This window comes from Saccopteryx leptura, chromosome 5, assembly GCF_036850995.1.
Source record: "Saccopteryx leptura isolate mSacLep1 chromosome 5, mSacLep1_pri_phased_curated, whole genome shotgun sequence".
In the NCBI taxonomy this organism is placed as follows: domain Eukaryota; kingdom Metazoa; phylum Chordata; class Mammalia; order Chiroptera; family Emballonuridae; genus Saccopteryx; species Saccopteryx leptura.
In genome coordinates this window covers 219,517,098-219,543,459 of record NC_089507.1, presented here as the reverse complement: position 1 = coordinate 219,543,459, position 26,362 = coordinate 219,517,098, and the positions used below count along the sequence as shown (strand labels likewise).

General features: G+C 60.9%; 1 protein-coding gene across 1 annotated transcript in view; it reads left to right on the top strand.

The window, feature by feature from the left end:
* The first annotated feature begins 2,577 nt into the window (after positions 1-2,577).
* Positions 2,578-26,362, top strand: part of TAF4 (TATA-box binding protein associated factor 4) — a 62,723-nt gene continuing 38,938 nt past the window's right edge. Inside the window, exons 1-2 of the mRNA XM_066384308.1 lie at positions 2,578-2,882; positions 2,960-3,910. Of these exons, the coding sequence (XP_066240405.1) occupies positions 2,642-2,882; positions 2,960-3,910 (1,192 nt within the window). The 5' untranslated portion in view covers positions 2,578-2,641. The remainder of the gene's footprint in view (positions 2,883-2,959; positions 3,911-26,362) is intronic.

Below are 26,362 nucleotides of genomic sequence, written 5' to 3'. Positions count from 1 at the left end.
ACTGCCTTGTGCCCTTGGCCTAGCCCATCTACAGTGTGGCAGGGGGCAGGGTGTGTACTGTTTTGAGTTCCACGGTTCTCACAGTAAAACGATCCCATGTTTAAACCTGGTGGTTATATTCACACTCGTTTTCATTCCCCCCTTTTCATGTTCAGTGTTGAGTTGACTTACAAGCCAGAGACGTCCTAACTGCTCGTGGCAACAAATGAAACCATACAGAGATATTGAAAGAAAAGACCTTTCGTCCCCAGGGTGACCGAGGTGGAAAGGGTTGCGGGTCTCCCCCAATCCCCGTGAGGGGCAGGGGAGGAGCCAAGTGCCTCCTTTCTGCACCACGTGGTTCACTCTCAAGGTGGGCAGTGTCCTGGAGAGCACCTGAACTGTCTGCAGCTTCCACCTTTTTCTGAAGGTGCAGAAAAACCTCTACAAAGGGAGTTGGGGTGGGGGCAGGGCACCGACTCCTACTAACCTCCCACACTTCCTGCTGGGCTGGAGGGTGCCCCGGTGGACTCTGGGGGGGTGATGTCAGCACCAATGCGGGAAGAGGCCTGGTGCAGAGGGGAGGGGCCTTGGCTGGCACCCAACGATGCACACGGAGTCCAGCTTGCGGAGGCCGGGACTAGACTGGGTTGAAGGGGAGGGGTCCTGGCAAGCCTTCGGGGAACTTGGAGGCTACCGCTCTGTGGGGAAAAGAGCAGCAGCCTGAGATGGCACCGTGGACCTTTCTCTTTACTCAAGATCTCAGTGACGTAGCAGGAATGGCCGTGGGAGTGGGTCCCCTCCCCCGCAGTCACATGGGCCCTGCCAGGGCATCCGAGCCTGGGTTTCACTTTCCCGAGGCATCCGGTGTTCTGCCTCCTAGCCTGGCTGCTCACATTTCTCCCTGGCCTCCTGTTTTGAAGGCGTGTGTGGGTCCTGCTGTGTTTCTCCCACGACAGATGTCGCGCACGGGGCTGAGGTCATCCCGCTGACGCTTTTGTTCCGCTCACCCTAAAATTTTCTAAATTGGTTGACAACGTTTAAGATGTTTATGATACCACATTTCTGCTCTCGTTTGAGAACCAGACTACGGACCTGCAACTGTGCTCAAGGTGGCCCAGGGTCAGTCCCCACCCCCAGGGCTCCGCTCTTCCCAGGTGGTTTCTTCCCTGGCCTGCCTTCTGGGCACTCAAGTTCAGGTGCAAAATTCGGGGCACACGTTCGTAGGATTCAGCCCTGACACTTCCCCCGGGTTCCAGCCCCCACTGCTCCTGGTCTAGAAGCTGGGAGGGTGGCATGGGAGCGACTCTGGGGAGCCAGGAGTGTCTGCACGTGGGTTTGTGAGAACTGGGCTCTCTTATCTTAGCGCCGTTGGGAGGAGCATTCACCCTTGTCAACAGCTTCCCTCAATGTGCTGAGGTCGGTGTCACTGTGCCCAGTCCCGTCAGCAGGAGTCTGATCCTGTGTCTCCCATGGCCAGGGATGCCCGGAGGCCAGGGCGCATTTCTCTCTCTCTGGGTTCTCCCCAAAAAGAGAAAACCACTGGAAATGTCCCAAAACAGCACTTATCGGTGAAAACCAAACCAAAAAAAAAAAAAAGATTAAAAAAAGAAACAAATGCACAGAGAATTGTATCCGAAACGTTTTATAAAGTGCTCAACACGACTTCAGATGACTTACAGGGTATAAGGGACCGAAGGGGTCTCCAGATGGGTCGGCTCCCCGCGGCGCGGCCAGCCCCCTAACCATCTATCCCACGTGTCTAGGGACCCAGCGGCCAGATCCCTGCACGCTCACCCCGGAGAGACCTCGGGGGACTCGGCAGGGACGGGCTGCACTCGGGGACACTGTCTTCCCGTCGCGCCCCGTACACGGGCTCCGCGGAGCCGGGGACACCCCGCGTGGCCGGGGGCAGACCCGCGCTCGCCCCGCCCGGTGCGCGGACTCCGACTAGCCACCCCCGCCCGGACCAATGGCGCCGACGCCGGCCGCCTCCCTGCCCTGACCCACGTCCTTCCCGGGCGCACGGCGCTCAAGGGGCAGCGGCGCGGGGAGCTTCGGGGCCGTGGAGAACGGCGCCCCCACTTCCCTCGCCCGTCCAGCACCGCGACCGCTCCCGTCCTCTCCGGCCGCAGCCATTTTGGAGCGAGAACAGACAAAGAGCGAGCCCCGACACCGCCCCTACAGGCCCCGGCCGCGGTCCTGCACACCGCCCGTCCCGGCTCGCCCCGCGGCTCGCACCCCCACCAGCCCCCGGCCCCCGGGCGCCCACCGCCCGCTCTCAGTCCGCCGCGCCCGGCCGCCCGCCCGCACCCCGGCCTCTGCCGCTCGCAGCCATTGGCCGCGCCTTTTAAGGGCACGCCGCGACCAATCGCGAGGCGCCGGGAGGCCGGGCGGGGGGCCCCCGCGGCCAATGGGAAGGCGCTGAACGGCGGGCGGGGGCGAGCGCGCCGCCGCGCCTGCGCATTGCGCCGTCGCGGCCCTCCCCCCCCGCGCCGGCCGCCCGCGCCCCCCGCCCGGCCGCCGCCCCCGCCCCGCCCGGCGCGCGCCGCCCCCCGCCCGCCCCCGCCGGCCGCCCGCCTGCCCGCCCGCCCGCCCGCGCGGAGCCGCCTCCCCGCCCAGCGCCGGCCGAGCGGCGGCGGCGGCGGGCCGAGGAGGAAAGATGGCGGCGGGCTCGGATCTGCTGGACGAGGTCTTCTTCAACAGCGAGGTGGACGAGAAAGTGGTGAGCGACCTGGTGGGCTCGCTCGAGTCGCAGCTGGCGGCCAGCGCGGCCCACCACCACCATCTCCCGTCCCGCGCGCCCGCCGCCGCCGCCGCGCTCGGGAACCACGCCGGAGCCGGAGCCGGAGCCGGAGCGGCCGAGGGCGCGCCCGCCGCGGCGCCGGAGCCGCCCCCCGCAGGTAGAGCGCGGCGCGGCCTGGGGCGGGCGGAAGCCGCCGGGCCCGCGTCCTCACCGCGCCGCCGCTTGTCCCCGCAGGGCCGGCCGCCAAGCTGAGCGCACTCGAGGCCGGCGCGCCGCCGGGGCCCGGAGCCGGGGCCTGCGCGGGGCCGGGGGCCGCGCCCGCCGCCAAGCCCGCCGCCCGCAACGGCCCGCCCGGCGGCCCCGGCGCCGCGCAAACTTTGAATGGGAGCGCCGCGCTGGGGAACTCGCTGCGCCCCGCCGCCGCCGCACCTGCTGTCAGCCTGCTGCACAACGGGCCCCCGCCCGCGCCGCCGCCCAAGCCCGCCGCCGCCACTGTCATCCAGACGCCGCCCTTCCGCGGCGCCCCCGCCGCGCCCGCGCCCCGCGCCCCCTCGCCCCCTACGCCCCCCGCGCCCCCCGCCGCGCCCGCCGTCGCCCCGCCGCCTCCTGCCGCTGCCAGCCTGGCTCGGCCGCCCGGCCACCCGGCGGGACCCCCGGCGGCCGCGCAGAACGGGGGCAGCGCCGCGCCCGCGCCCTCCCCGGCCCCTGTGCCCTCCCCGGCCCCGGTCCCGGCCCCCGCCCCCGCCCCCGCGCCCGTCCCGGGCCCCGCGCCCGCCCCCGTCCCCGTCCCTGTCCCTGTCCCCGCCGCCAACAGTCAGCCCGGGCCCGCCGCCGCGCCCGCGCAGGTGGCCAAGGCCGACTCGCCCAAGACTGCGGTGCAGCCGGCGCCCCCACCGCCGCAGACCCTGACGGCCAGCTGCCCGGCCGGTGCGGGGGCCGGCATGATCCTCGGGCCAACTATGCAAGGGGCGCTGCCCGCCGCCACGGGCCTCCCGCCGCCCGCCCCCGGCACCCCCACCGGGCTGCCCAAGGGCTCGGCCAGCACGGTCACCCAGAGCCTGCCCAGGACGCCGTCAGTCACCACGAGTGGGATCCGGGCCACACTGACGCCCACGGTCCTGGCCCCTCGCCTGCCACAGCCGCCCCAGAATCCGACCAACATCCAGAACTTCCAGCTGCCCCCAGGTGAGTGACCGCTGGGTGTGTCTCTGCTGCCCCAGCCGGGAGCCCAGGAAGTTGTAGGACTGGAGGACCTAAGGTCATGGGTCTTGCAGTGGCCTGCAGGGAGCCACGGTGCACCTTTGCCCAAGTGTGGGAGAGTCGCCCGGTGTGTGTGTGTGTGAGTGTGTGTGTGTGTGTTTGTGCAGTTCTTGCACACCCAGTATAATGTGGCAGCCAGGGTTTGTTACCTTGTGCAGTGAAGGGTTGGTTTCAGCTGGGATCTTTGCATGCAAAGTTTCTGTGCCGGTGCTGGCCCTGTGTGCCCCTGCTTGGCGTCCTCTCTGTAGAGAGCAGCAGCAGCAGCAGCAGCAGGGTACTCCGGGGACACCTTACTCTAGGTTATTTAGAGCATGGAGATAGCCTGGGTCCATGGTTTTCCCACAACAGGTGATTTCTCTTTCTGTTTCTGGGATAAAGTATATGTGGTGTGTGTTCTCACTGAGCTTTCCTGCTGCTTTTGTATGGGGGTCCTGTCGGTGTCCCCTGATGCTGGGTCTGGCAGAGACACGCCCCCACCTTGGGGCTGGCAGGTCTGTCTGGAGAGCCTGTGGTTCCCTGCTAACATCAGGATGACAGGTCCCAAGGCGGCCTTGGGGGAGTTCTGGGCACACACCCTTCCTGGGCTGGGGTAGTGTTCCAGCTCTCCTCGGCGCCACTGTGCTGTTGAGGACAGCGTGATCCCTGAAAGGACCCTGGTTTCATTGGTTATTCCCGTCTGGTGACAGCAGCGGTGGGCATGTGGTCTGCAGGTCAGGGGCTCTCTCTCCGAGGTGCAGTTGGACTGCTCTGCGTCCTCTGCCCTCGGTTCCCTGTCATCTCGCCGTCCCCCTGGGTTCCTTGGGTATGACAGTGCAAGGTCCCCACAGCCTGCCGCGTCCTGCCGCTTTGCTTTGGGATTCTCAGCAGAGAGAAACTTTACACTCGCGGCGCCTGCTTTCTGTGCGTCCGCTCCGCCTCCCCAGCGTGGACGGAGTGCGAGCTTCTGGGGAGCCCCTCCCTTGCCGTGTAGTAACATGTGCTGGGGTAGCAGCTGCCGCGGTGGCAGAAGTAGTAGAAACAGCACCTCCCGTGTCCTCTCGTGTTTGGTGGGAAAGAGCCTGGGTCACTCTGAGAAAGAAGTCCAGTGTGTTAGGGCTTCCTGCCACAGGGGGGAGTGTGGTCCTGGGGCAGAGCTTGGCCAGGTGTTTGTTTTGATGATGATGACTGTGACGGCAGGAGGCAGGGCCGGTGCCGCGGGTGGTGGTGGGGCTGTGTGCCAGGGGAGGAAGGCCCTGTGAGGGTGAGTTACCTGCGCGCTGTGTTTGTTTTCTGAGGCTGCAGGGGTGTTTTACTGCTGGCTCTGTTTTGTTCGTTAGGTGTATTTTGACCTTTCAGGGGAAAGTATGGCTGATCGTTAGTGTGGTTTACAAACGTGAACTCTTGGTCGTCGTACGTGGTGTAAACTGTCAGGAGGTTGTTTACTTGTCCACGAAAGTGTCCTTTCACTGGTCCTCCTGGCTTCAGTCCTGGCCTTGCCCTTAGCAGGGACAGTCCCCCACCTTGTACTTTCACTTCTTAAACCTGGTCTGACCTTGTCAATGAAGTTTGTGAGGTGGGCTGTGGGCCTGGCCTGCAGGGGCCGCCAGAGGTGTGGTGTTTGGGGTTCTCAGGATCCCCTTGGTGTCAGTCCTAGTGTGGGGCAACCCCTCTTTGCTTCTTTCTGGGGGAGGAAGCGTAGTGTGGAAAGGGTCACTCTCATTTTCTGTTCTAGTGCCAGTGTCAGGGGTGTCTTCATGATACAGGTGGACAGACAACTTGGTAAAAACCGGGAAGACAGTGACGCTGCCTGCGGTCTCGTAGGTCTTTCCCGAGTCCCCATGCGGGGCAGGGAGCAGAGAACGGTGCGTGTGGACTCTCGGTGATGAACGCTGAGAGCTGTGGTTTAAAGGGGCCAGATGCTTTCTAGAAAACACGAGGTTCACAAGCCATCTTTTCATCACCCCTCCCTGGGGTTGATGTTCTGATTGTAAACTCGAATCATGTAACTATTTTAATAACTGGGGAAGCAAAAAAAGTATAGTTGCAACTACTCCCGGTGCGCCAAAAACAGTGTCCTTTTTCAATGGTACAATTTTATTCTGTAATTCGAATTGACAAATGTGAATATTCTGCTTACGGCACGTAATTGATTGGTCAGAAAATTTTAGACCCTGGTTGGGTAGCTCAGTTGGTTAGAGTGGTGTTGTCTGGAAACACTAAAGTTGTGGGTTTGATCCCAGGTCAGGGCACGTGTGAAAAGTGACCAGTGCATACACAGCTAAGTGGAAGAACAAATGAATGCCTCTCTCTCTCTCTCTCTCTCTCTCTTCTTCTCCCTCCCTTTGTTCCTATCTCTGTCACTAAAACTAATTTAAAAAAAATCCTTTCATTTGATATTTCCTTTCCATTCAAGTCTTTCATCATAAAAAGGTATAAATGAGAGGTAGAAGTAACAGATAACTGTTACTTGGCTAATAGTTCATTCTCATTACAGATGTGATACAAACACTTGGGAAAGCACAAGAGGTATTAGGGTTGTCAAAGCCACACACAGTTGTCAAGTGACATAAAAGACTGTGGACAATTGGAGTGTGTGAAGGAGGCAGGCCGTCCCAGAACCCTCCCTTCCTGGGGTCAGTCTGGGCCGGTGGGTCAAGTACCAAGACTGAGTTTGCTAAACCTAGTCAGCATGAGCCTACCCATGGGCTGGGACACTGAACACCCGAGACCCCAGGCTGGTCCCCAAGGGATGGTGGCACCTGTCTCTCTCCCCTCTCACACTCTGCCTGCCTGTCTGTCTGTCTGTCCTGCTTCCACACAGGATTTGCCCTCCTGTGGTTCTAAGCCTTGGCCAGAGTGCAGGCTCTCATTCCAGGAAAGTACTGCTCCCTCCACTGGGCCTCGGGCACATTTGCATGTGACTTACTTCGCCAGGGGTGTGAATTGAATGATTTGTTGGTAGGGAAAGACAGTGTCCAGTGCTGGCCCGGGGTGCTGCTGGGGCACGGCTGAGGTGGGGGTCATCCCCGGCTGAAATGCCCGGCACTGAAGTGGCGGGAACTGGAAATTCTGGTGGCCCCCTTTGGCAGCAAGTGCTTTGGCACAAGGGACATTCTTAGAAGTTGAGATTTTGTTACTGGAGGGCACGCTGGCTTTCTGACCTGGGACAGAATGCCGCTTCCCGGGAGCCCCGGTTCCCCGGCTGGAAGGGGGGCGCTGTCGTAAGGCGGTGGCGTGTTGGGTGAGCCGCACACGCTGCTGTGGAGGACCCTTCGTCAGGCACACGCTGTCCAGGCCTCTGTTTTCACCAGCGTGTGGCTGCAGAGCCCCACAGACTGCAGACCGCGTCCTCCCGCCCAGCGTGTCCAGACGCCTGTGTCCGCCGAGACCCCGGAGCCCTGGTGGGGGTGACGCTGGTTCTGGAAGTGAGGAGAACCCTGCCGAGCTTGTCTCAGGCCGGGTCACAGACCTGGGGGACCCGTCTGTCCTGCACATGGGGGCGGGGCGCAGCTGCCTGCAGAGAGAGGGGACCTGGGCCTGGGTCTCACTTTAGGTCAGAGGCCTTAACCTCCCTCCTGCTATATACTTAGGTAGCGGTGGCATTAGAAAAGGAGAAAGACAAACTTTCTGGGAGCTGTCCGGGGCCAGCACTGGACAGCTCTCCTTACTGTAGAACCTTCCACACTGCTAGTGCGGAGGGGAGGCCCCGGGGGGTCCGCTGGTGGTCACTCTTCCTCAGCATCTGTCTGGGCTTCACCCCTGGTTGTCCCCATCGTCTTTAGGGTGGACGGAGCCGTCTGGGTACCGGGGTTGGGATGATGTTTCATGAGTGGTGGGTGTCCTGAGCAGCGAGTAGGAATAGCCCCCCCCCCCAGTGTGTTTACCTGAAGGGCGCTGGCTGCCTGTGCTGAGGGCTGAGGGCAGAATGACTGAAGTTTGAAAAGTGGGCTGCCTTCCTGCCCTTTACAGTTTGCCACGTGTGGGCAGGCCCCTGTGTGTTTGGGCCCCATGAGGAAGCAGTTAGGAAAATGGTGTCCTGGCCTCGTGGGTGGTCGATGGACTCGAGGCTGGAAGGCTGGCCCCAGGAGGTGCTGTCACCGGCCCGAGGCCTGTGCCTGGCCCTCAGGGGTGCTGCGGGACTTACTCTGCAGCACCTGTCCAGAGTTTCTGACCGGTGGGTGCCCCCAACCCCTGCGGTGGTGTTTAATCAGAAGGGGGTGGACACAGGTCAGACCCTGCTCCAGAAATGACGCACCCACCCGTCTGGGGTAGCTGCTGACCTGCCTCCCAAGTCCCTTTCAGTACATAGATGTAAAGTGTCCGTCCTTTTAAACGCAACATGTAAAGAAAGCTTGTTTTTGTAAGTAGCTAGTCAGGTATGAGTTTCAAAGTCTAACAACTGGTTTTGAAGATCTTTTTTTTTTTTTTTAAAGGATGCTTGGAATTATGTCAGGGTTTCCTTTTTTTTTTTAATTTTTTTATTTATTCATTTTAGAGAGGAGAGGGAGAGACAGAGAGAGAGAAGGGGGGGAGGAGCTAGAAGCATCAACTCCCATATGTGCCTTGACCAGGCAAGCCCAGGGTTTCGAACCAGCGACCTCAGCATTTCCAGGTCGACGCTTTATCCACTGCGCCACCACAGGTCAGGCCTGGTTTTGAAGATCTTGAAGCAGAGATTTAAAAGGACTCTGGAGAAAGTTGCCTCTGACTTGGGGTAATCTGCACAGTTCTCAGAAGAACCCTTCCTTGTCCTCCTGTTGACGGAAGCCTGAGTCTCAGGTTTGGTCCCTGGTCCTGGGGCCAGTGACTGCTCTGGGCTCTCAGCGCTGAAACCCGCCTCAGGCTGGAGGCTGGTGGGCACCAGTTAAATTAAGAGAGAAAGCCAGAGGGCCGGGCCTTTCGCAGCAGGACCCTGGTCCTGGGTGCCATGCACCTGGCGGGTGGCGGGGACTGTCCGTTTCCTGGGTGGCATGGTGACTTACAAACGTCCCCTCAGCAGGCCTTAGAATGATTGACCTTTAACCCCTGAAGAGGAGATGAGTGGTCTGTGAAGTTCTTTTAGAGACTGTCTCTGTGGGGCATGAACGCTTTGGAGTAGAACTTCTGATTTTTATATGTCCTCACCGTCTAGTCCAAGTAATTAAAACGTTCAGAAAGCGGAAATATAAAACTTGCCCAAATTTGAAAAAGAGCATAAATGTCCTGCTTCTGTCCCAGTTATGTGGCTGCCCACCTACGTAGCCGTCCACTGCTGGGGACCTGGGACAGAGGCCAGGGGCTGGGGAATTGAGGCAGGGGTGGAGGGCAGGGACGGAGGCTGGGGACAGAGACAGTGGACGGGGGCTGGGGCTGGGGCTGGCGGCTTGAGAGCTCCCTCCCTCCCCTGGGGTGCGGTGAGCTCAGCCCTCTGCAGCTCTGCGGCCTGAGGTGCTGGGCTGGACCTTTTCTCTCCCATCGTAGCTGGACCCTGATGGGCCTTTCTGCTCCTTTCATGGGGCCCAGGAGGAAGGGATACCGTGCTTATCTTGACCTCTACGCTCGTGAGGGGCAGTGTGCCCAGGTGAGGGGGTGGGGGTACCCCATGACACTGGGGAGCGAGCGTTCCAGAGAGCCTCCGTCCACGTGGTTCCCAGCGCAGAGGTCGGGAAGACACTGAGACAGCTCATTATGACGAATGACATCGGGTGGATGTCCCGGTTCAGAGCCTGAGTGGCCAGTGCTAGAAGGTTCTCTAGCCTGACGTGACTTGATTTGGTGGTGGTGGGGTCAGTGGTCTGAGTGGGCCGAGCAGGACAGCAGGAGCCAAGACAGCGAAGTCCTCCCCCCCAAGCGCTGTGTGTGCATCCCGGCGGTCAGCGCGGCGGCCCCTGGGCTAGAACAGTCTGCACAGGACGGCGCGGCCGTGGCAGCAGTGGAAGACTGTGCTCCTTGGGGGGAGGCGGTGCCGGTGGGGGGGCCGTGCCGCTCAGACCTCGTGGCACCGTGGCTGAGAGGGGAAGTTCTGTCCACTGTTAAGTCTTTGCTAAAGTCCGTGGGCCAGGCAGCTGTCAGGAAAAGCTTTCGGAGGAGTTTCCTCGGGGCCTTTCTCTCTGTGGCCTGAGCACGACTCCCCACGGCTGTCAGCACTGTCCCTGGTGTGGGTGCGCACGGCGTCTCCGAGCAGGCCCCCCGTGGCGCTTGCCCTGGTCACGGCGCAGTGTCCTAAGTACTGTGACTGTCTAAGGGTGAAAAAGGAAAGTCTTTATGATTAACGTTTCTAAATTTAATTTTATTTTTTTGATCAATTAAAAAAAAACTTTCCAGTGATTGTGGGGGGAAGGGAGTGGGGGCAGGGAGAGGGAGAGAGAAGCGTCAACTTCTTGTTCCATTTAGTTGAACACCCTCGGTCGCTTCTCGTGCGTGCCCTGATCCAGGATGGAGCCCGCGGCCTCAGCCGGCCAGGATGGCGCTCTATCCGCTGAGCTACCTGGCCAGGGCCTTAATTCCTTTTTTCTTTTTTTTTATGTCACTGTGTTAGTAAAAATTATTAGCTATTTGAAAATACCTTTCCCACCTTTTTTAAATTACAAACTTAGGTTTTTTATTCATTGTAGGAAAGAGGGCAAGAAAGGAAAGCTGTGGGTGTGGGCCACTGTGGGAGCCCTTCCCTCGCCCAGACTGCTGGTGTTTGGCTTCTGCATCCCAGCCCCTGTTGGAGGCAGCTGTGCCCTGCCTGTGACAGTCAGGTCACCCTTGGTCCCGCCAGTGTGCCCTGCCTGGGCCCCCGTGTGGTCTTCGAAGCTCCCTGGTTCTGCCTGGTTCTCCGCCGGCACAGGCCCTGTGACACTGCTGTGGCTGATGTCTCCTCATCTGTGACGAATGACCCATGGCTGAGGTCTTGGTGCACCGCTCTGTGTGTGTCTGGTGGGCGAGCATTTTCGAGGCTTGGATACAAATTGCCTTCCAGAGGGGCATGGCCGTTTACAATTTTAATACCACGGATTTGAGAACCTCTGGCTCCAAGGACTTTTAGAAAGCGATGCGTTCTGAACGCTTCCTCTAGAAAGTGTAGCCGTGTTACTCCGGCCGGTTCCAGGGTGCCAGGTGGGCTGCCGTCCTGTGTGCCTCCCAGGGTGCGTCTCAGCCTGGGAGCGGCCGGTGTCGGGCCGGCGTCCAGGCAGTTAGCAAGGGGCAGGGCTGTGGCCGTTGTCTCGCCGAGTGCCACGGAGGAGTACGCAGTATTGCAAACCGAGTGACCGAGAGGGTGCTGCTGGAGGGTGGGAAAGGCCTGTCTGAGCAGGTGACGGCGCTGAGACCTGGTGGTGGAGCACGGGGCCGGCTCTGCCGTCTGGGACCTGGGTTCCAAGCAGAGCGCCCAGTGGGGGCCAGAGAGCTGGTCCTGGCTGGGGTGGGTGAGTGAGGGGGCCGTGGGAGACGGGTGAGGCTGGCCAGGTCACAGAGCCGTCGCTCCCGGGTGTGCCGCAGGAGTGAGCTGACCTCGGCTGCTTCGGGAAGCCGTCGGAGGCTTTTAGGCAGGGCAGCCATAGAATCTAATTATGTGTTGCGGTCACTTTTGTGTCTGTGGGCCGTGGAATGCAGGGACAGTGGTGGTGGAGCAGCGTCCAGGGGTGGGAGGTGGCTGGGCCCGGGCACCGCTGTGCTGGTGGAGAGCTGTGGACGTCCTCACGGGACGTGCGGCCAGATCCGAGGTGTGGGGCGAGGACGGGTGTCCCCGGGGTGACTGAGGTTGGCATTGCCTTTCCGGAGGGACTGTGGGGGAGGGGCGGAGGACCGACGTCCCTGTCCGGACGAGTGGAGTTTGAGATGGTTCCCCAGCGTCAGAGGTGTGTGTACGAGGCACTGGCTGTAAGGCACGGCCCCGGGGAAGGCCAGGCGAGGCCAGAGCTCAGGAGGCACAGCGTCGGATGGGATTTTCGGCTGTGGGGATGAGACCCCTGAGGATTTCTGTCTGGAAGAGGAGCGCAGTGTCCCGGGTGGGCTCTCCGCTGCTTTGATGCTGGCACGGGGTGGGGGTGGCTGTCAAGGAGTGGGAGGCCAGCGGGGCAGGCAGCCTGTCCTGCACGCCCCCAGGGCTTTGGGGAAGAAAGGCGTGGCCACTTCTTGTTTTAAAGAGTTCTTCATGACGTAGGAATGTTTGTCATGAAGGTAACAAGTATCTTCTGGCTTCTCTGCCTTTTTATCTGTGGAAATGGCTTAGAATGGACGTTAACTCCTGTTGACCGATGCTTGAGTTGCTGAGCTCAGGTGGTTTTGCAGTCCGTGTGTGTGGTCCCAGACTGCTGCCCTGCGCTGATGGGTGATTCAGAACTGGAGTCCTGGGTCTGTGTGGTCCCATGAAGGTGCGGACGCCGCAGAACCGTGCAGCCACTTAACGGAGGTGCTGGGCCCAGAGAGGCCCACGGGCTGGCAGTGCCAGCTGCCTTAGCTCCTTCTCGTGGCGTCTTTCGAGGTTGCGCCTACATGAAGCAGCAGATGCAGAGGGACCAGGCCTTTTAGAGAGAAAGCTCACGGAGTGAAGTGTTTGTGTGCCTGTCATCAGGAGCTACACGGTTATGCCAGAGACACAGGTGTAGGCGGCAAGGACGTGTCTGGTCGCCGCTGGACTTCCCAGGTTAGCAGGGACTTGTCCTTCATGGTCCTGTGGGCTCGGTGGCGGTCAGGCCAGCTGGAGGGGTGTGGTCAGGAGGCACCCTGGTCTGGGGTGCGGGTCCCTTTTTCCTGCACAGCGAGCTGCAGGGGCCGCGGTGCCCGGGGCTGCATTGGGGGTCGACCAGCAGCCCTGTGTGTGGCCTTGCGGCCGGGGGCCTGTTTGTGAGTTTGGTCAGTCGATCAGCAAACATTGATGGAGTACCAGTGCAGCTCCGACCTGTGTACTGTCCTCTGAGGGGCTTGTGTGGGGACAGCAGTAGGTCGGTGGACAGGGGGGCGTCCGGTTTGTCGTGTCGTTTCTGAGGTGGAGCCTCCTCAGCCACCTGTCCCCAGGGCACACAGGGCGGCATGCCGTCTGTCCCAGTTGTCGTGGGCACCGCAGTCTCTCTGCTGCTCTTGGCTGATTAGATAACCAGTCAGGGTTGGTGCCACTTTGTTGTGCACTCAGCAGTTGGGAGGCTCAGCCCAGACCGACTGCTGGGAACGCTCTGGGTGGTGTGGTGAGGACGCCCGGCGGGCAGCGGTGGTCCTGCGCCCGGGCGGGTCCCTGGCGCTCTGCGGCGACCCCTGCTTTCATGTCACACCAAGATGTGTGGGAATCATCCACGGTGCCCCCCGGGTGCTGACCCTGAACCCACGGTGGAGGCTGCCCTCGGCCAGTGTTGGGGCTCCCAGCCCAGACACGCCTCTGCGTGGGTCCCTGAGGCTGGGCGCCAGCACGGTGTTGGTTCCGAGACCGTGGGCTGCCAGCCTGCCTGGGCTGCTGCTCTAGAAAACACTGTGTCCCCCGTTGGGAGAGCCCAGGGCCCGGCCTTGGCTACTCAGACAGCGTGTCACCTCCTTGAGGGTGCAGTCATGCAGGGGTGACCCGTGGAAGCGCAGACGGAGTGAAGTCCCCAAACTCTGTTCTGTGTCTGCGTGCGAGGCGGTGGGGGCCTGTCGCAGGACGTGGGGAGCAGTGTCCTGTGTGACTTCATTTCCGTGGCTGTGAAGAACCACACACTGGTGGGGTCTGTGTGCACCCTGGGTGTCAGGGCGTGTCGGTCCAAGGACACCCTCCCTGCAGCTGGCCGCTTCTGGGGGCTGGGCCGGGTCTGGGCCTGAGACAGGACCTTCACTTCTGAGAGTCTTTCTCTGGGAGAGCTGAGGTGTGGGGTGACCTCACAGCCATCGATTCTGGTGGGAGGTCCCTGGAGTAGTCGTTCTTGGGATTGTGTGCATTTTTGAGACTTCATTAAGCCAGCCCCTGGATCAGGGGTCGGGAACCTTGGCTGAGAGAGCCATGAACGCCACATATTTTAAAATGTAATTCCGTGAGAGCTATACAACGACCTATGTACATTACACATTATCCAATAAAAATTTGGTGTTGTCCCGGAGGACAGCTGTGATTGGCTCCAGCCACCCGCAACCATGAACACGAGCGGTAGGAAATGAATGGATTGCAATACATGAGAATGTTTTATATTTTTAATGTTATTTTTTTTATTAAAGATTTGTCTGCGAGCCAGATGCAGCCATCAAAAGAGCCACACCTGGCTCGCGAGCCATAGGTTCCTGACCCCTGCCCTGGACGCTCTGTGCAGGCTGGTGGGCGGTGCCCGATGGCTCCCAACGGGGAGGGCACGGTCTGGGTACCTGGCCTCCCCGCCCAGTTCGCAGGCCACGCTCACTCTGGCTGCTCCCCACTCTTCCTCCTGCTGGGGCGGCTTTACTTGGGACCTCCCGGGTCTTACAGTTCCTGTTGATTCTAGAACGAAGCCCAGCCTTCTGACAGCGGCCTGACCCTGCGCATGTGTGTCACAGTCTTGTCCCAGGTCCGGCACAGGCCGCCTTCTCCCTCACCGGTCAGCAGGCCACAGCTGCCCTTTACAACTGCCCTTTGCAGCTGCTGGCCCCTCTGCCCAGAACGTGGCTTTCTGGACACCCTGCTCATTGCCTGGGCCCCAGGTCCCACAAGCCTGCTGGACACGAGGCGCTTCCCTAGGACGTGGTGTCTCCCTGAGGCCTGGTCTGTGGGTTCCGCGGTGGGGCCGGCAGTCCTGAGCCGTGCAGGGGAGGCTCTGTGGGTTCACCTGAGGGCAGAGGGCGTGGCTGGCGGGGTGTGTGTGTGTGTGTGTGTGTGTGTGTGTGGAGGGAGCTCGCGTGGTGGGCGTGTCCGTGCCTGAGTCAGGGAGTCTCCCAGAGGTGTCTGTGGTCTGTCCCCTGGGCAGACAGGCCGGGGCTTTGCAGACCTTTAACTGAGAGGGGGGCTGGGTGAGGAGAGGGTTCATGTTTAGAGGTCAGATGCGTGGAGCTGGATTAGTCACAGTCTGCGTCTGGTCCCGCATGGCCTTCCTTATTTGTGTCACTTAAACAGGTTAATAAACACCCGCAAGCACCACCCAGAGGAGCTGGGGCCCGGCCAGCGTCCCGTGGCTGTCGGTCCCCCCCTCACCTTGGGCAGACACTGCTCACCCGGGATCACTACACACCTGTGTTCCTCTTTGCCGCCTGCTCAGAGCCTCTTCCGAGACATGACAAAGCACACGTGCTTGATTTGAGTGTTAATTTAGTAGGAGGACCAAGTTGTGGACCACCTACCGAGACTTGGGCCACTTAAGTGTCACGTTGCTGAGACGCTCTGACCTGTGCTGTGCGGTGTTCCCTCGTTTGTGGAAAGCCCCTCCCCTCTCCCCCGTGATGCTGCCTGGCGGGTGTCCCCCGTCCCCCAGCCGTGCGGATCTCCACTCCTGCAGAGAAGGGAGGTTCTGGGCGCCGGCTCGTGACTGTCAGGAAACTCAGGTGCTGCTTCCAGGTGGATTGATGGGCTGTTCACCTGACTTCCGAGAGGTGGGTCCAGGGGGACCGAGATGCGAGGCTGAAGTTCAGAGGTGGGTTCAGGACCAGGGAGGCTCCTGAAAAGATGGATATTTTAAGTCACGTGCGGTGTGTCACCTGGTTCTGGGGAGGGGCAGGACAGGGTGGTGGGGCAGAGAGGACGGCTCGGAGACCTGGGACATGCTGCGGCTAGAGGTGGGACAGGCGGGGTCAGCAGAGGTGCCAAGTCACGGGGTCAGGAGTGTGTCATGTGTCACTGAGAGGTCTTGACCCGCCGTGTGTTGGTGGCCGATAGGGGAGGTAGGGACAGGGCTGCCTTTCGGTTTGGCCCTTGGAAGCTGGACAGGCCGGTCCTGAGTGGAAGGTGAGGCAGCTGCCTGGGCATCCTGACAGTGACCTGGGGACCCTGTTCTGAGGGAGCAGCGATGCGAGGTGGTCTGAGGAGCGTTCTCTTGTTTCTGGGTGCGTCTCGGGGACTGGAGCTCGCAGGGCAGAGCGGTCCAGCGGGAGTGAGATGCGGCCACACACGCAGCCTGAAGTTTCTGTCGCCTGTTAGTGCAGAATCCGTGGTGGTGTGAGAAGCTGACGTGACTCGCATGTGGCGTATTTTACTTAGTCCGCCGAATCCGTGGTGCTGCCGTGTCCTGTGTCACCATCAGGGCTGCCGCCCGCTGGCCCTCCTCTGTGCTGCACCTGGGACCCCGTGCTGCCGTGTCCTGTGTCACCATCAGGGCTGCCGCCCGCTGGCCCTCCTCTGTGCTGCACCTGGGACCCCGTGCTGCCGTGTCCTGTGTCACCATCAGGGCTGCCGCCTGCTGGCCCTCCTCTGTGCTGCACCTTGGGACCCCGTGCGTCCGTGCTCTGGGCACGTGGGGCCGCTGCTCCGCGGCCACCATGGCTCGTGGTGGGTCCCGGGTGCACCCGTAGGACGAGTCAGCGATGACCACAGGGTCTGAGAGAACAGAATGTGGGGGCCCGAGCCAGGGGCCCCCTGGCTCACAGGACAGAGCAGTTCCCAGGCTGTAGGACATGAGGTGTGTGTTCAGGCTCCTCGGAGGAGGTCAGTGGGTGAGAGGGCGGGAGCTGGAGCTGGGTGGGAGGGTCACTGAGACTGACGGAGAGCAGTGCAGCCGCCTGGAGCCGGCCTCTTGGATGAGGACGGTGGGGAGCTGGGTGCGGGGTGGTGGCGGGCGCGGGGCCTGCCCTGGTGAGGGCAGTGGGAGTGGACAAGCACAGATGGGGTGGCCAGGTGTGCGGGGGTACCTGGCTGACTCTGGGCTGGACGGCAGGGCAGGACTTGGGGACAGGAGGCTGTGGGCACTCCTGCCTCCCTCCCTGGAAGGAGCAGGGGCGGCAGCAGTCCCGGGCTTTGTGGGGGTGGTGTGCGTGGTGGCCTGACCGCGGCAAGGCATGGTGTCGCCCTGAAATCAGGCCCCCGGGTCATCCAGAGCTGAACAGAGTTCGGTCTGGTTGGAGAGCAGGTCACCACGCCAGGGGGTTTGTTTGGCGAGTGCAGAGCCAACCAGAGGTGGCTGGGGTCAGGTGTTACTGCGTCACACCGGTGTGATGGCGATTGTTTGCTGGGTGTTACTGATTGTGGAAGGAGGACACTGTTGACAATGGAGCCCGGACAGGAGGTGCCAACGGGTTGTCCCGGCCAGGTGTCCCTGGGGCGTCTGGTGGCTCTCCTGCTCCTGGACGCTGACGTCCTGCTCAGGCTGGTCCCAAGTCACTCGTGGAGGAGGCTGCAGGTGAGCAGGTCTGTGCCCTGGGGGCCTGAGGCACCTGGGATTGAGGTGGGGTCCCCTGTCCTGTCCCCATGATGTGTGCAGGCTCCCGGGCACCCTCCCCGCGGCTTTGCCATCAGACGGGGCCCAGACAACCCAGTTGTCCAGGTTGAGAACGATGCCCACTGTTGTTTCTGTGGGGATTTCCTTCCTGCCTGAATAATCTCTGTCCCTCTTCCCGAGACCCTCCCTCCGCCCAGAGACCCCGCACGCTCTCCCCTCTTCCCTGCACGCTCTCCCCTCTTCCCGAGACCCTCCCTCCGCCCGGAGACCCTGCATGCTCTCCCCTCTTCCCGAGACCCTCCCTCCGCCCGGAGACCCTGCACGCTCTCCCCTCTTCCCGAGACCCTCCCTCCGCCCGGAGACCCTGCACGCTCTCCCCTCTTCCCTGCACGCTCTCCCCTCTTCCCTGCACGCTCTCCCCTCTTCCCGAGACCCTCCCTCCAGCCGGAGACCCTGCATGCTCTCCCCTCTTCCCTGCACGCTCTCCCCTCTTCCCTGCACGCTCTCCCCTCTTCCCGAGACCCTCCCTCCATCCGGAGACCCTGCACGCTCTCCCCTCTTCCCTGCACGCTCTCCCCTCTTCCCTGCACGCTCTCCCCTCTTCCCGAGACCCTCCCTCCGCCTGGAGACCCTGCACGCTCTCCCCTCTTCCTGGTGCCGGTCCCCCAGGTCCCCCAGCTCCCAAGTGGCTCTGAGCCTGGAGCCCACGGGTCCGCAGGACAGCACTCAGGCCCGCAGGCCCCTGTCATGTTGGGTCTTTCTTCTTCCTTCCTTCCTTCCTTTCTTTCTTTCTTTCTTTCTTTCTTTCTTTCTTTTTTTTTAGATTTTTGTTTATTGACTTTTAGAGAGAGAGAGGGAGAGAAAGAGAAGGAGACAGGAACATTGATCTGCTCCTGTCTGTGATTTGATTGGGGATTAAATGGCAACCTCTGTGCTTTGGGCAGTGCTCTAACCAATTGAGCTATCTGGCCAGGGCTTGCTGGGGCCTTTCTTGAAGTGTCTGGTGGTGCTGGCTGGTCTGAGTGTGGCAGAGACATGTGCCGAGAGCCATGGTGGTGCCCAGACACCCTCAGCCCAGGTGATCAGGTGGGGCTCCTGGTGCCAGCTAGCCCGCAGTTCCTTTCTCTTTTTTATTCAGTGAGAAGCAGGGAGGAGAGAGACAGACTCCCGCATGCGCCCTGACCAGGATCCACCCGGCATGCTCACCAGGGGGTGATGCTCTGCCCATCTAGGGCCATGCTTAGCAACCGAGCTCTTCCTAGCGCTAGAGGGAGGGGCCATGGAGCTGTCCTCAGCGCCTGGGGCCAACTCACTCCAATGGAACCCTGGCTGCAGGGACGAGAGAGAGAGAGAGAGAGAAGTGGGAGGGGGAAGGGTGGAGAAGCAGATGGGCGTCTCTCCTGTGTGCCCTGATGGGGAATCGAACCCGGGACATCCACATGTTGGGCTGACGCTCTACCACTGAGCCAACTGGCCAGGGTCCCGCAGTTTCTGAGGAAAGGACCTTCCTGCTCTTACTTCTCTGCCGAGAGCCTGGGCCCATGGCTGCTGTGTGCTGTCCACACGTCCCCAGTCCCGCCCACGGTCTCTGTCTGCAGCGAGCCCCCCCCCCTTCTTCCTGGCGTCTCCGTCCCCCTTTCCTGCGTCTGTGGAGATCTCTGTTCCTTCTGCTCTCCCGCTGGGGGTCAGCACCAGTTAAATTCTCTGACGGTGGATTAGTGACGTCTTGGCGGAGAGGGGTGTGGAGAAGAGACAGGAGGTGACTTTGCCGGTCAGCCGGTTACCCAGAGGCTACTTCTCCTGGGAGGTTTGGGGCCCCCTCCCTGGAGGATCCAGTACCAGCAACGTCATGTTTCAATGTTTTTATTTTTAAGTGAAGCCAGTTTGTCTAGAGCAGCTTCAGTTCCACAGTTTATTTGTCCGTCACCTGCTGAGGGACGTCTTGGTGGCTTCCCGTTCTGTCAGTTGTGAACAAAGCTTCGGTAAACATCCGTGTGCAGGTTTCTGCGTAGACATAGTTTTAACTCCTTCAAGTAAACACCAAGGAGCGTGACCGCCGGGTCATGAGTCTGCTTTGCTTTGTAAGAAAGCACCGACTGTCTTCCAAAGTGGCCGCCCGTTTGCGTTCCCACCAGCAGCGACCGAGAGTCCTGGCTGCTCCACGTCCTCGCCAGCACTTGGTGTTGTCAGTACTCTGGGTTTTGGCCGTTCTGATCGGTGCGCAGTGGTGTCTCTTCACTGTCACACGTGCAGTTCCCTGATGACACAGGGCGGGGGGCATCATCGCACTTGCTTATCTGCCGCCTGTGGACTTCGGTGAGCCGTCTGTGAGGGTCTTTGGCCCATTTTTAATGGGGTTTGTTTTCTTACCGATTATAAGAATTCTTTGTGTATATTTGGAAAAAAAAAACAGTTCTGTTATCAAAAAGATGTGTCTTAGCCCAGTCGGGCGCATGCGGGAGTCTGTCTGACTGTCTCTCCCTGTTTCCAGCTTCAGAAAAATGAAAAAAAAAAAAAAAAAAAAAAAAAAGATGGGTCTTTTGTGAATATCTCTCCCCTCTGAGGCTGGTCTTGTCGTTCTCTCTATATTGTTCTTCGTAGAGCGGAAGTTTTAAACTCTTAAATAAGTTCAGCTCACCCATTTTCTCTTTCGTGGGCGGTGCCTTTGGTGTTGCATCTGAAAAGTCGCCGCCGAACCCCAGGTCAGCTGGGTTTTCTCCCGTGTTATCTTCTAGGAGTCTCCTAGCTTGCGTTTCACATTTCTGTCCTGATCCACCCTGAGTTAACTCTGTGAAGGGTGAGGTCTGTGTGTCGACTCATTACCTTGCCCGGGGATGCCCGGTGGTCCAACACCGTTGACGGAGGAGACTGTCCTTTCTCCATTGTCAAAGTCAGTCCACCGTATGTTCGGGGGTCTGTTTCTGGGCTCTGTGTTCCGCTCCATAGACCTGTGTTCCTCTCTGCAGGGGGTCCTGCTTGTCTGTGTCCTCAGGGCCGTGGTCAGGAGGGCTCCCCAGAGAGCCAGGTTCTTCTGTCAGCACCGCACTGTCTGGACCTCTGACGTCTTGAGGGCGGGTGGCGGCAGACCCCGCCTCTGTCCTTCTCCTCCGCACTCAGCTGGCTGTTCTGGGTCTTCCGCCTCCACAGAGACTTCAGAGTCGGTTTGTCCGTGTCCACGAAGTAACGTGCTGGGGTCCAGATGGGGGTTGCGTTGAATCTACAGATTGAGTTGGGAAGAACTGTCATTTTGACTATGTTTATTTTTCCTGTTCATGAACATGGGCTATGTCTCCATTTATATGATTTTTCTTTGAGTCTCAGAGTTTTGTAGTTGGCCTCAAGTGGACCTTGTGTGTGTCTTGTTAGGTTTGTGCTAAGCAGTTCGTCTGGTGCTGTGAGTGGTGCCGGGTGTGTAAGTCTGGATTCCCCTGTTCCGTGCTGCTGTGTGGGAAAGTGATTGACGTGTGTGCTGATCACACCCTGCATCCTGCTGTACCGTGTACCAGCTCCAGGCCTGTGCCAGGCAGGAGAGGGGCTGCCTGGGGGAGGGGAAAGTCCAGGTCCCTCTCTGCAGGGGGTCCTGCTTGTCTGTGTCCTCAGGGCCGTGGTCAGGAGGGCTCCCCAGAGAGCCAGGTTCCGCTGCTGACCAGCTGAGCCGGTCCCCTCGGTCCTCAGACTGTCAGCTGTCCCAGCCATGACTGGGCAGTGAGCAGGGCTCTGGGAGGGAGGACGAGGAGGCGTGCCCGGGGCTCCGTGCAGGGATTGGCTGTCACGTTCACACTGTCAGTCCCTGACCAGGAGCCTGTGCTTTCAGGAAAGCATTCTGGTGACCACAGTCCCTGAGAGGGCGCCTCCTCTGTGCTCTGGGGCTCAGTGAGCCCGGTGCCCCAGGGTCGGGGGTGGCCTGGCCCAGCCTGAGCTCTCGAGGGCCTGAGGGGGTTCAGGGGCGGTTTTGGTCCTCGTATTAGAAAGCGACCCTCTGCAGTGACAGCCAGGCCTACCTGTAGTGGGACAGGGTGGGCGCGGTGGCCGTGGGGTGGACGAGCTGAGGTGGAAGAGTCGAGGCCCGAGGGAGAAGGCCTGGGCGGCCCTAGACGTGGGCCCTGGGGAGCAGGGTCCTGGGGGATGCTGCTGGCCGGCGGCCCTGGGTGTGTGTCCTGGCCAGGGAGCAGGCAGCGACGGCAGGCCTCTGGCTCCCTGGACGCCACTTTCGGTGACTGGAACTCAACCACCTGGGTTTCTATCCTCTGTGTCCTGACTGAGGAGACCAGGGTCACTCGGTGGTAAAGGCGGCCAGGCTCTGGAGCGGATGGGACTGAGGAGACCAGGGTCACTCGGTGGTAAAGACGGCCAGGCTCTGGAGCGGATGGGACTGAGGAGACCAGGGTCGCTCAGTGGTAAAGGCAGCCGTGCTCTGGAGCGGATGGAACTGAGGAGACCAGGGTCACTCGGTGGTAAAGGCAGCTGTGCTCTGGAGCGGATGGAACTGAGGAGACCAGGGTCGCTCAGTGGTAAAGGCGGCCGTGCTCTGGAGCGGATGGAACTGAGGAGACCAGGGTCACTCGGTGGTAAAGGCGGCCGTGCTCTGGAGCGGATGGAACTGAGGAGACCAGGGTCACTCGGTGGTAAAGGCGGCCGGGCTCTGGAGCGGATGGAACTGAGGAGACCAGGGTCCCTCGGTGGTAAAGGCGGCCGGGCTCTGGAGCGGATGGAACTGAGGAGACCAGGGTCGCTCAGTGGTAAAGGCGGCCGGGCTCTGGAGTGGATGGAACTGAGGAGACCAGGGTCCCTCGGTGGTAAAGGCGGCCAGGCTCTGGAGCGGATGGAACTGAGGAGACCAGGGTCACTCGGTGGTAAAGGCGGCCGGGCTCTGGAGCGGATGGAACTGAGGAGACCAGGGTTACTCGGTGGTAAAGGCGGCCGGGCTCTGGAGCGGGTGGAACTGAGGAGACCAGGGTCACTCGGTGGTAAAGACGGCCAGGCTCTGGAGCGGATGGAACTGAGGAGACCAGGGTCACTCGGTGGTAAAGGCGGCCGGGCTCTGGAGCGGATGGAACTGAGGAGACCAGGGTCACTCGGTGGTAAAGGCGGCCGTGCTCTGGAGCGGGTGGAACTGAGGAGACCAGGGTCACTTGGTGGTAAAGGCGGCCGGGCTCTGGAGCGGATGGAACTGAGGAGACCAGGGTGCTCAGTGGTAAAGGCGGCCGTGCTCTGGAGTGGGTGGAACTGAGGAGACCAGGGTCACTTGGTGGTAAAGGCGGCCGGGCTCTGGAGCGGATGGAACTGAGGAGACCAGGGTGCTCAGTGGTAAAGGCGGCCAGGCTCTGGAGCGGATGGGACGCTGCCCTCGCCCTGGGGGTGGGGTGGGGGGGACTGTCGCAGCATCTCGTCCGATGTCCTCAGCCACTGCTCAGTCCGATTCCGTAGACGAGACGGTGTCCCTGAAGCCCTCCCTGAGCTGTGCTCGCACTGGCCCTCGTGCTGCTCCGGCGAGGCCTCCGCACAGCTGGCTCATGAGCCGCACGCCCTCCGCGGAGGCCTCCGGGTCCCTGACTGCTTTCTCCTCTGGGCCTTGACGGGGGCTCCAGCCGAGCCAGCGACCTTGCTGCCGTGTGTTGAGGGCTCGTGGACGCTCAGTGGGTCTCCCTGTGCTGCCCACTGGCTCTCTCCCCCTGTGACGGAGCTGTGACCCCTCATCAGCCTAAACAGGCCCACGCCGCCAGTGCCCACTTGCTGTGGTGACGGCCTCTCGGGGCACGTGGGACGTGTGTCCGGGCTGCGCCTGGACTGCTGGCGGCCTCCCCTCCGCCTCAGGACCGCAGCGTCCTGGGGGTGGAAGTGTGTTCCACAGGCAGTGACACTGACGTCCCATCCTAAAGAAAGAGTAATTGTGAGCCAGATCAGGCGGTGGCGCAGTGGGTAGAGCGCCAGCCTGGGACGCCGAGGACTCAGGTTTGAGACCCTGAGGTCGCTGGCTTGAGCGCGGGATCGTGGACATGACCCCAAGGTCACTGGCTTGGCTGGAGCCCCCCAGTGAAGGCCCACATGAGGAAGCAGTGAACAACTAAGGAACCAAGACTACAAGTGTGACGCTTCTTGTCTCTCTGCTTCTGTCTGTCCCCCTCTCTCCCGCTGTATAAAAGAAGTGACTATGGGAAGCCTGCTGACCTTTCTGGCTGCGTGTAAGGGTCCTGTAGGACAGGGACAGCACGGGTGAGGGGGGAGAGGGGATGGATTGAACTTCAGAGTGGACCGGAAACTCGCGCTGGTGACAGACACTGTTCAGGACTTGGGAGTGGGCCGTGGAGGGGGGCGCAGCTGGCCGAGGACTCGTGTCTGGGGCCCAGGAAGGAGGGTCCCGCAGTCCTGGTGGGAGACACAGCTCTGTAAGAACGGCAGAAGGTCTGAGCGGACAGCAGGACATACAGAAAGGGCCAGCAGAAGCGTCTGAAAGATGCCTACTTCCCAAAGGGCCGTGTAGATGGAGCCCAGGGCACAGCCAGCTGCCTCCCCCCTCCAGCATGCGGGCATTGAGGGACCTACCAGTGCACCTGGCGGAGGTTGTGGAGGGCAGGCAGTAGCTTTGCCCTGTACCGCACACGTCCAGCAGTCCTGCCCTAGGAGAAGGGAAGCGTCCGTGTGACACCTGGTGGGACACGTCACGGCTCTGTTGATAACAGGCCAGAGCGCAGAGAGCCTCAGGGGTGGTCAGGTGGCCCGCCGTGCCATGGGACACGACTCAGGGCACCCTGGAGCAGAGCCCTGGCTCCCACCGTGACGTGGGGTCTGAGAACACTGTGCCAGGCGCGCGGCCTCTGGGATGTGCTGGCGACCGTGGTGCGGCCCCACCGGGCGGCTCTCTAAGCCGACAGCAGTGTGTCCAGTCCCGACGGCGGCTGTGGCTGTGCACATTCACCCAGACTCATCAGCTTGGGCGCTTGAAACAAAATGGGTGCATTTTACTGTGCCGCGGCTACCTTTCGGCAAAGCTGCACAGAGACGGCTGTGGCGGCTCCATCTCCCCCGCCCGGCCGGTCGGTGTTGTGCAGTGTTTCAGGGAAAGAGCTGCCCTGGGGGCTGTGACTTGTGCTCTGTTTATCGGCGTCAAGTGCCAGGTCTGCCGTCCCTTGTAACCAGGTCAGCAGAGCGAGGCCTCGGGCGGCCTGCGGGCGTGCTGGGAACGACCCACTCACTACCCGTTGGGTGATTCTGGCGGCTTAACCCCCCTCTGGCTTTTAACACGCCTGAGCAAGAGCTCTGCTAGTCTTTGTGTGGCCCCAGGGGGCGGGGAGCAGTGCGGTGGGGGCTGCAGGAGCACCTGTCACTGCCCTCTGTCTGCCCAGACCACGGCCTCCGTCCTGCGTGCACTGCAGAGGGCCAGGTGTCCGGCGGCGGCCGTGGACTGAACCCAGGTCTGTCGAGTTTCCCTTTGGGCTCACGGGAAGGAACAGTGTCCATAGTCTGTAGTTACAAGTTTTAAATAGTTGGTTTTTTCCCAAGTAAGACATGCTCATCAGAGACCGTTAAAGACAAAAACGTGTGGGAAAGAAGTGAATAGTATCTGTATTATCCTTGTCCCCAAGAAGACTTTATAATTGCCCCCGACATTGTCCCGAGTCCCCCATGTCCCAGGTCCTCAGCTGTTCTGTGGCCAGTGTGACTTTGCTGGCTGTGTAGGGAGGTCCCATTCATGCATTCATCCTCCAGGGCTATCGAGGGCCAGCTCTGCGCTGGGCACTGTCACCTGTGAGTGGGGAGCATGTCCCGTGAAGCTCAGACACAGTGAGGCAGGGAGGGGCGCCGGGTGTTTGGGGGGCAGGAAGGGCTCTCTGAGGATGGCAGGGCGGGGAGCCCCCAGTGCTAGCAGAGGAACCTTCAGACAGTGGGTGAGCTGTGGTCTGGGAGCAGCTGGTGGGGAGAGTAGTTGGACAGGAAGAAGAGACGGCAGGTCTGTTGTGAGTGTGGTGGGTGTGAGTGTGGTGTGTGGTGGGTGTGAGTAGTGGGTGGGAGCGTGGTGTGTGGTGGGTGTGAGTGGTGGGTGTGAGCGTGGTGTGTGTGTGTGGTAGGTGTGAGAGGTGGGTGTGAGTGGTGGGTGTGAGCGTGGTGGGTGTGAGCGTGGTGGGTGTGTGGTAGGTGTGAGTGGTGGGTGTGAGTGGTGTGTGGGAGCGTGGTGTGTGGTGGGTGTGAGTGGAGAGTGTGAGCGTGGTGGGTGTGTGTGGTAGGTGTGAGTGGTGGGTGTGAGCGTGGTGGGTGTGTGGTGGGTGTGAGTGGAGAGTGTGAGCGTGGTGGGTGTGAGTGATGGGTGTGAGTAGTGGGTGGGAGCGTGGTGTGTGGTGGGTGTGAGTGATGGGTGTGAGCGTGGTGGGTGTGTGGTAGGTGTGAGTGGTGGGTGTGAGCGTGGTGGGTGTGTGTGGTGGGTGTGAGTAGTGGGTGGGAGCGTGGTGTGTGGTGGGTGTGAGTGATGGGTGTGAGCGTGGTGGGTGTGTGGTAGGTGTGAGTGGTGGGTGTGAGCGTGGTGGGTGTGAGTGGTGGGTGTGAGTAGTGGGTGGGAGCGTGGTGTGTGGTGGGTGTGAGTGATGGGTGTGAGCGTGGTGGGTGTGTGGTAGGTGAGTGGTGGGTGGGAGCGTGGTGGGTGGTGGGTGGGAGCGGTGGGTGGGAGCGTGGTGTGTGGTAGGTGTGAGTGGTGGGTGTGAGTAGTGGGTGGGAGCGTGGTGTGTGGTGGGTGTGAGTGGTGGGTGTGAGCGTGGTGTGTGTGTGTGGTAGGTGTGAGTGGTGGGTGGGAGCGTGGTGGGTGGTAGGACAGTGGCGGGGGCTCACAGTGTGCTGTTTCTCCCTGCCTGGGCCTTAGTGGATGTCCTATCTGTGTCTTCATGTGCGTGTCCTGAATGTCCTTTTCCTTTTCGTATTAAACACTCCTGGGATTAATCTTTGTGTATCAGAAGTGAGTCAGCTGTGGGGGCTCCCTTCACAGCTCTGTCTTGGTTGGCAGGGAGCGTTCCCTCACTGGGGCAGGAGAGCTCTGGGCACCTGTGTTCTCCTTGCTCTGGCCCAGAGGGGACTGTCCCCAAAGAGTGGTGAGTGGAAGACCCGCTCTCGGGAAGCCAGTGACGGAGCTGGGGTCTCTGTGACATGTCACTCC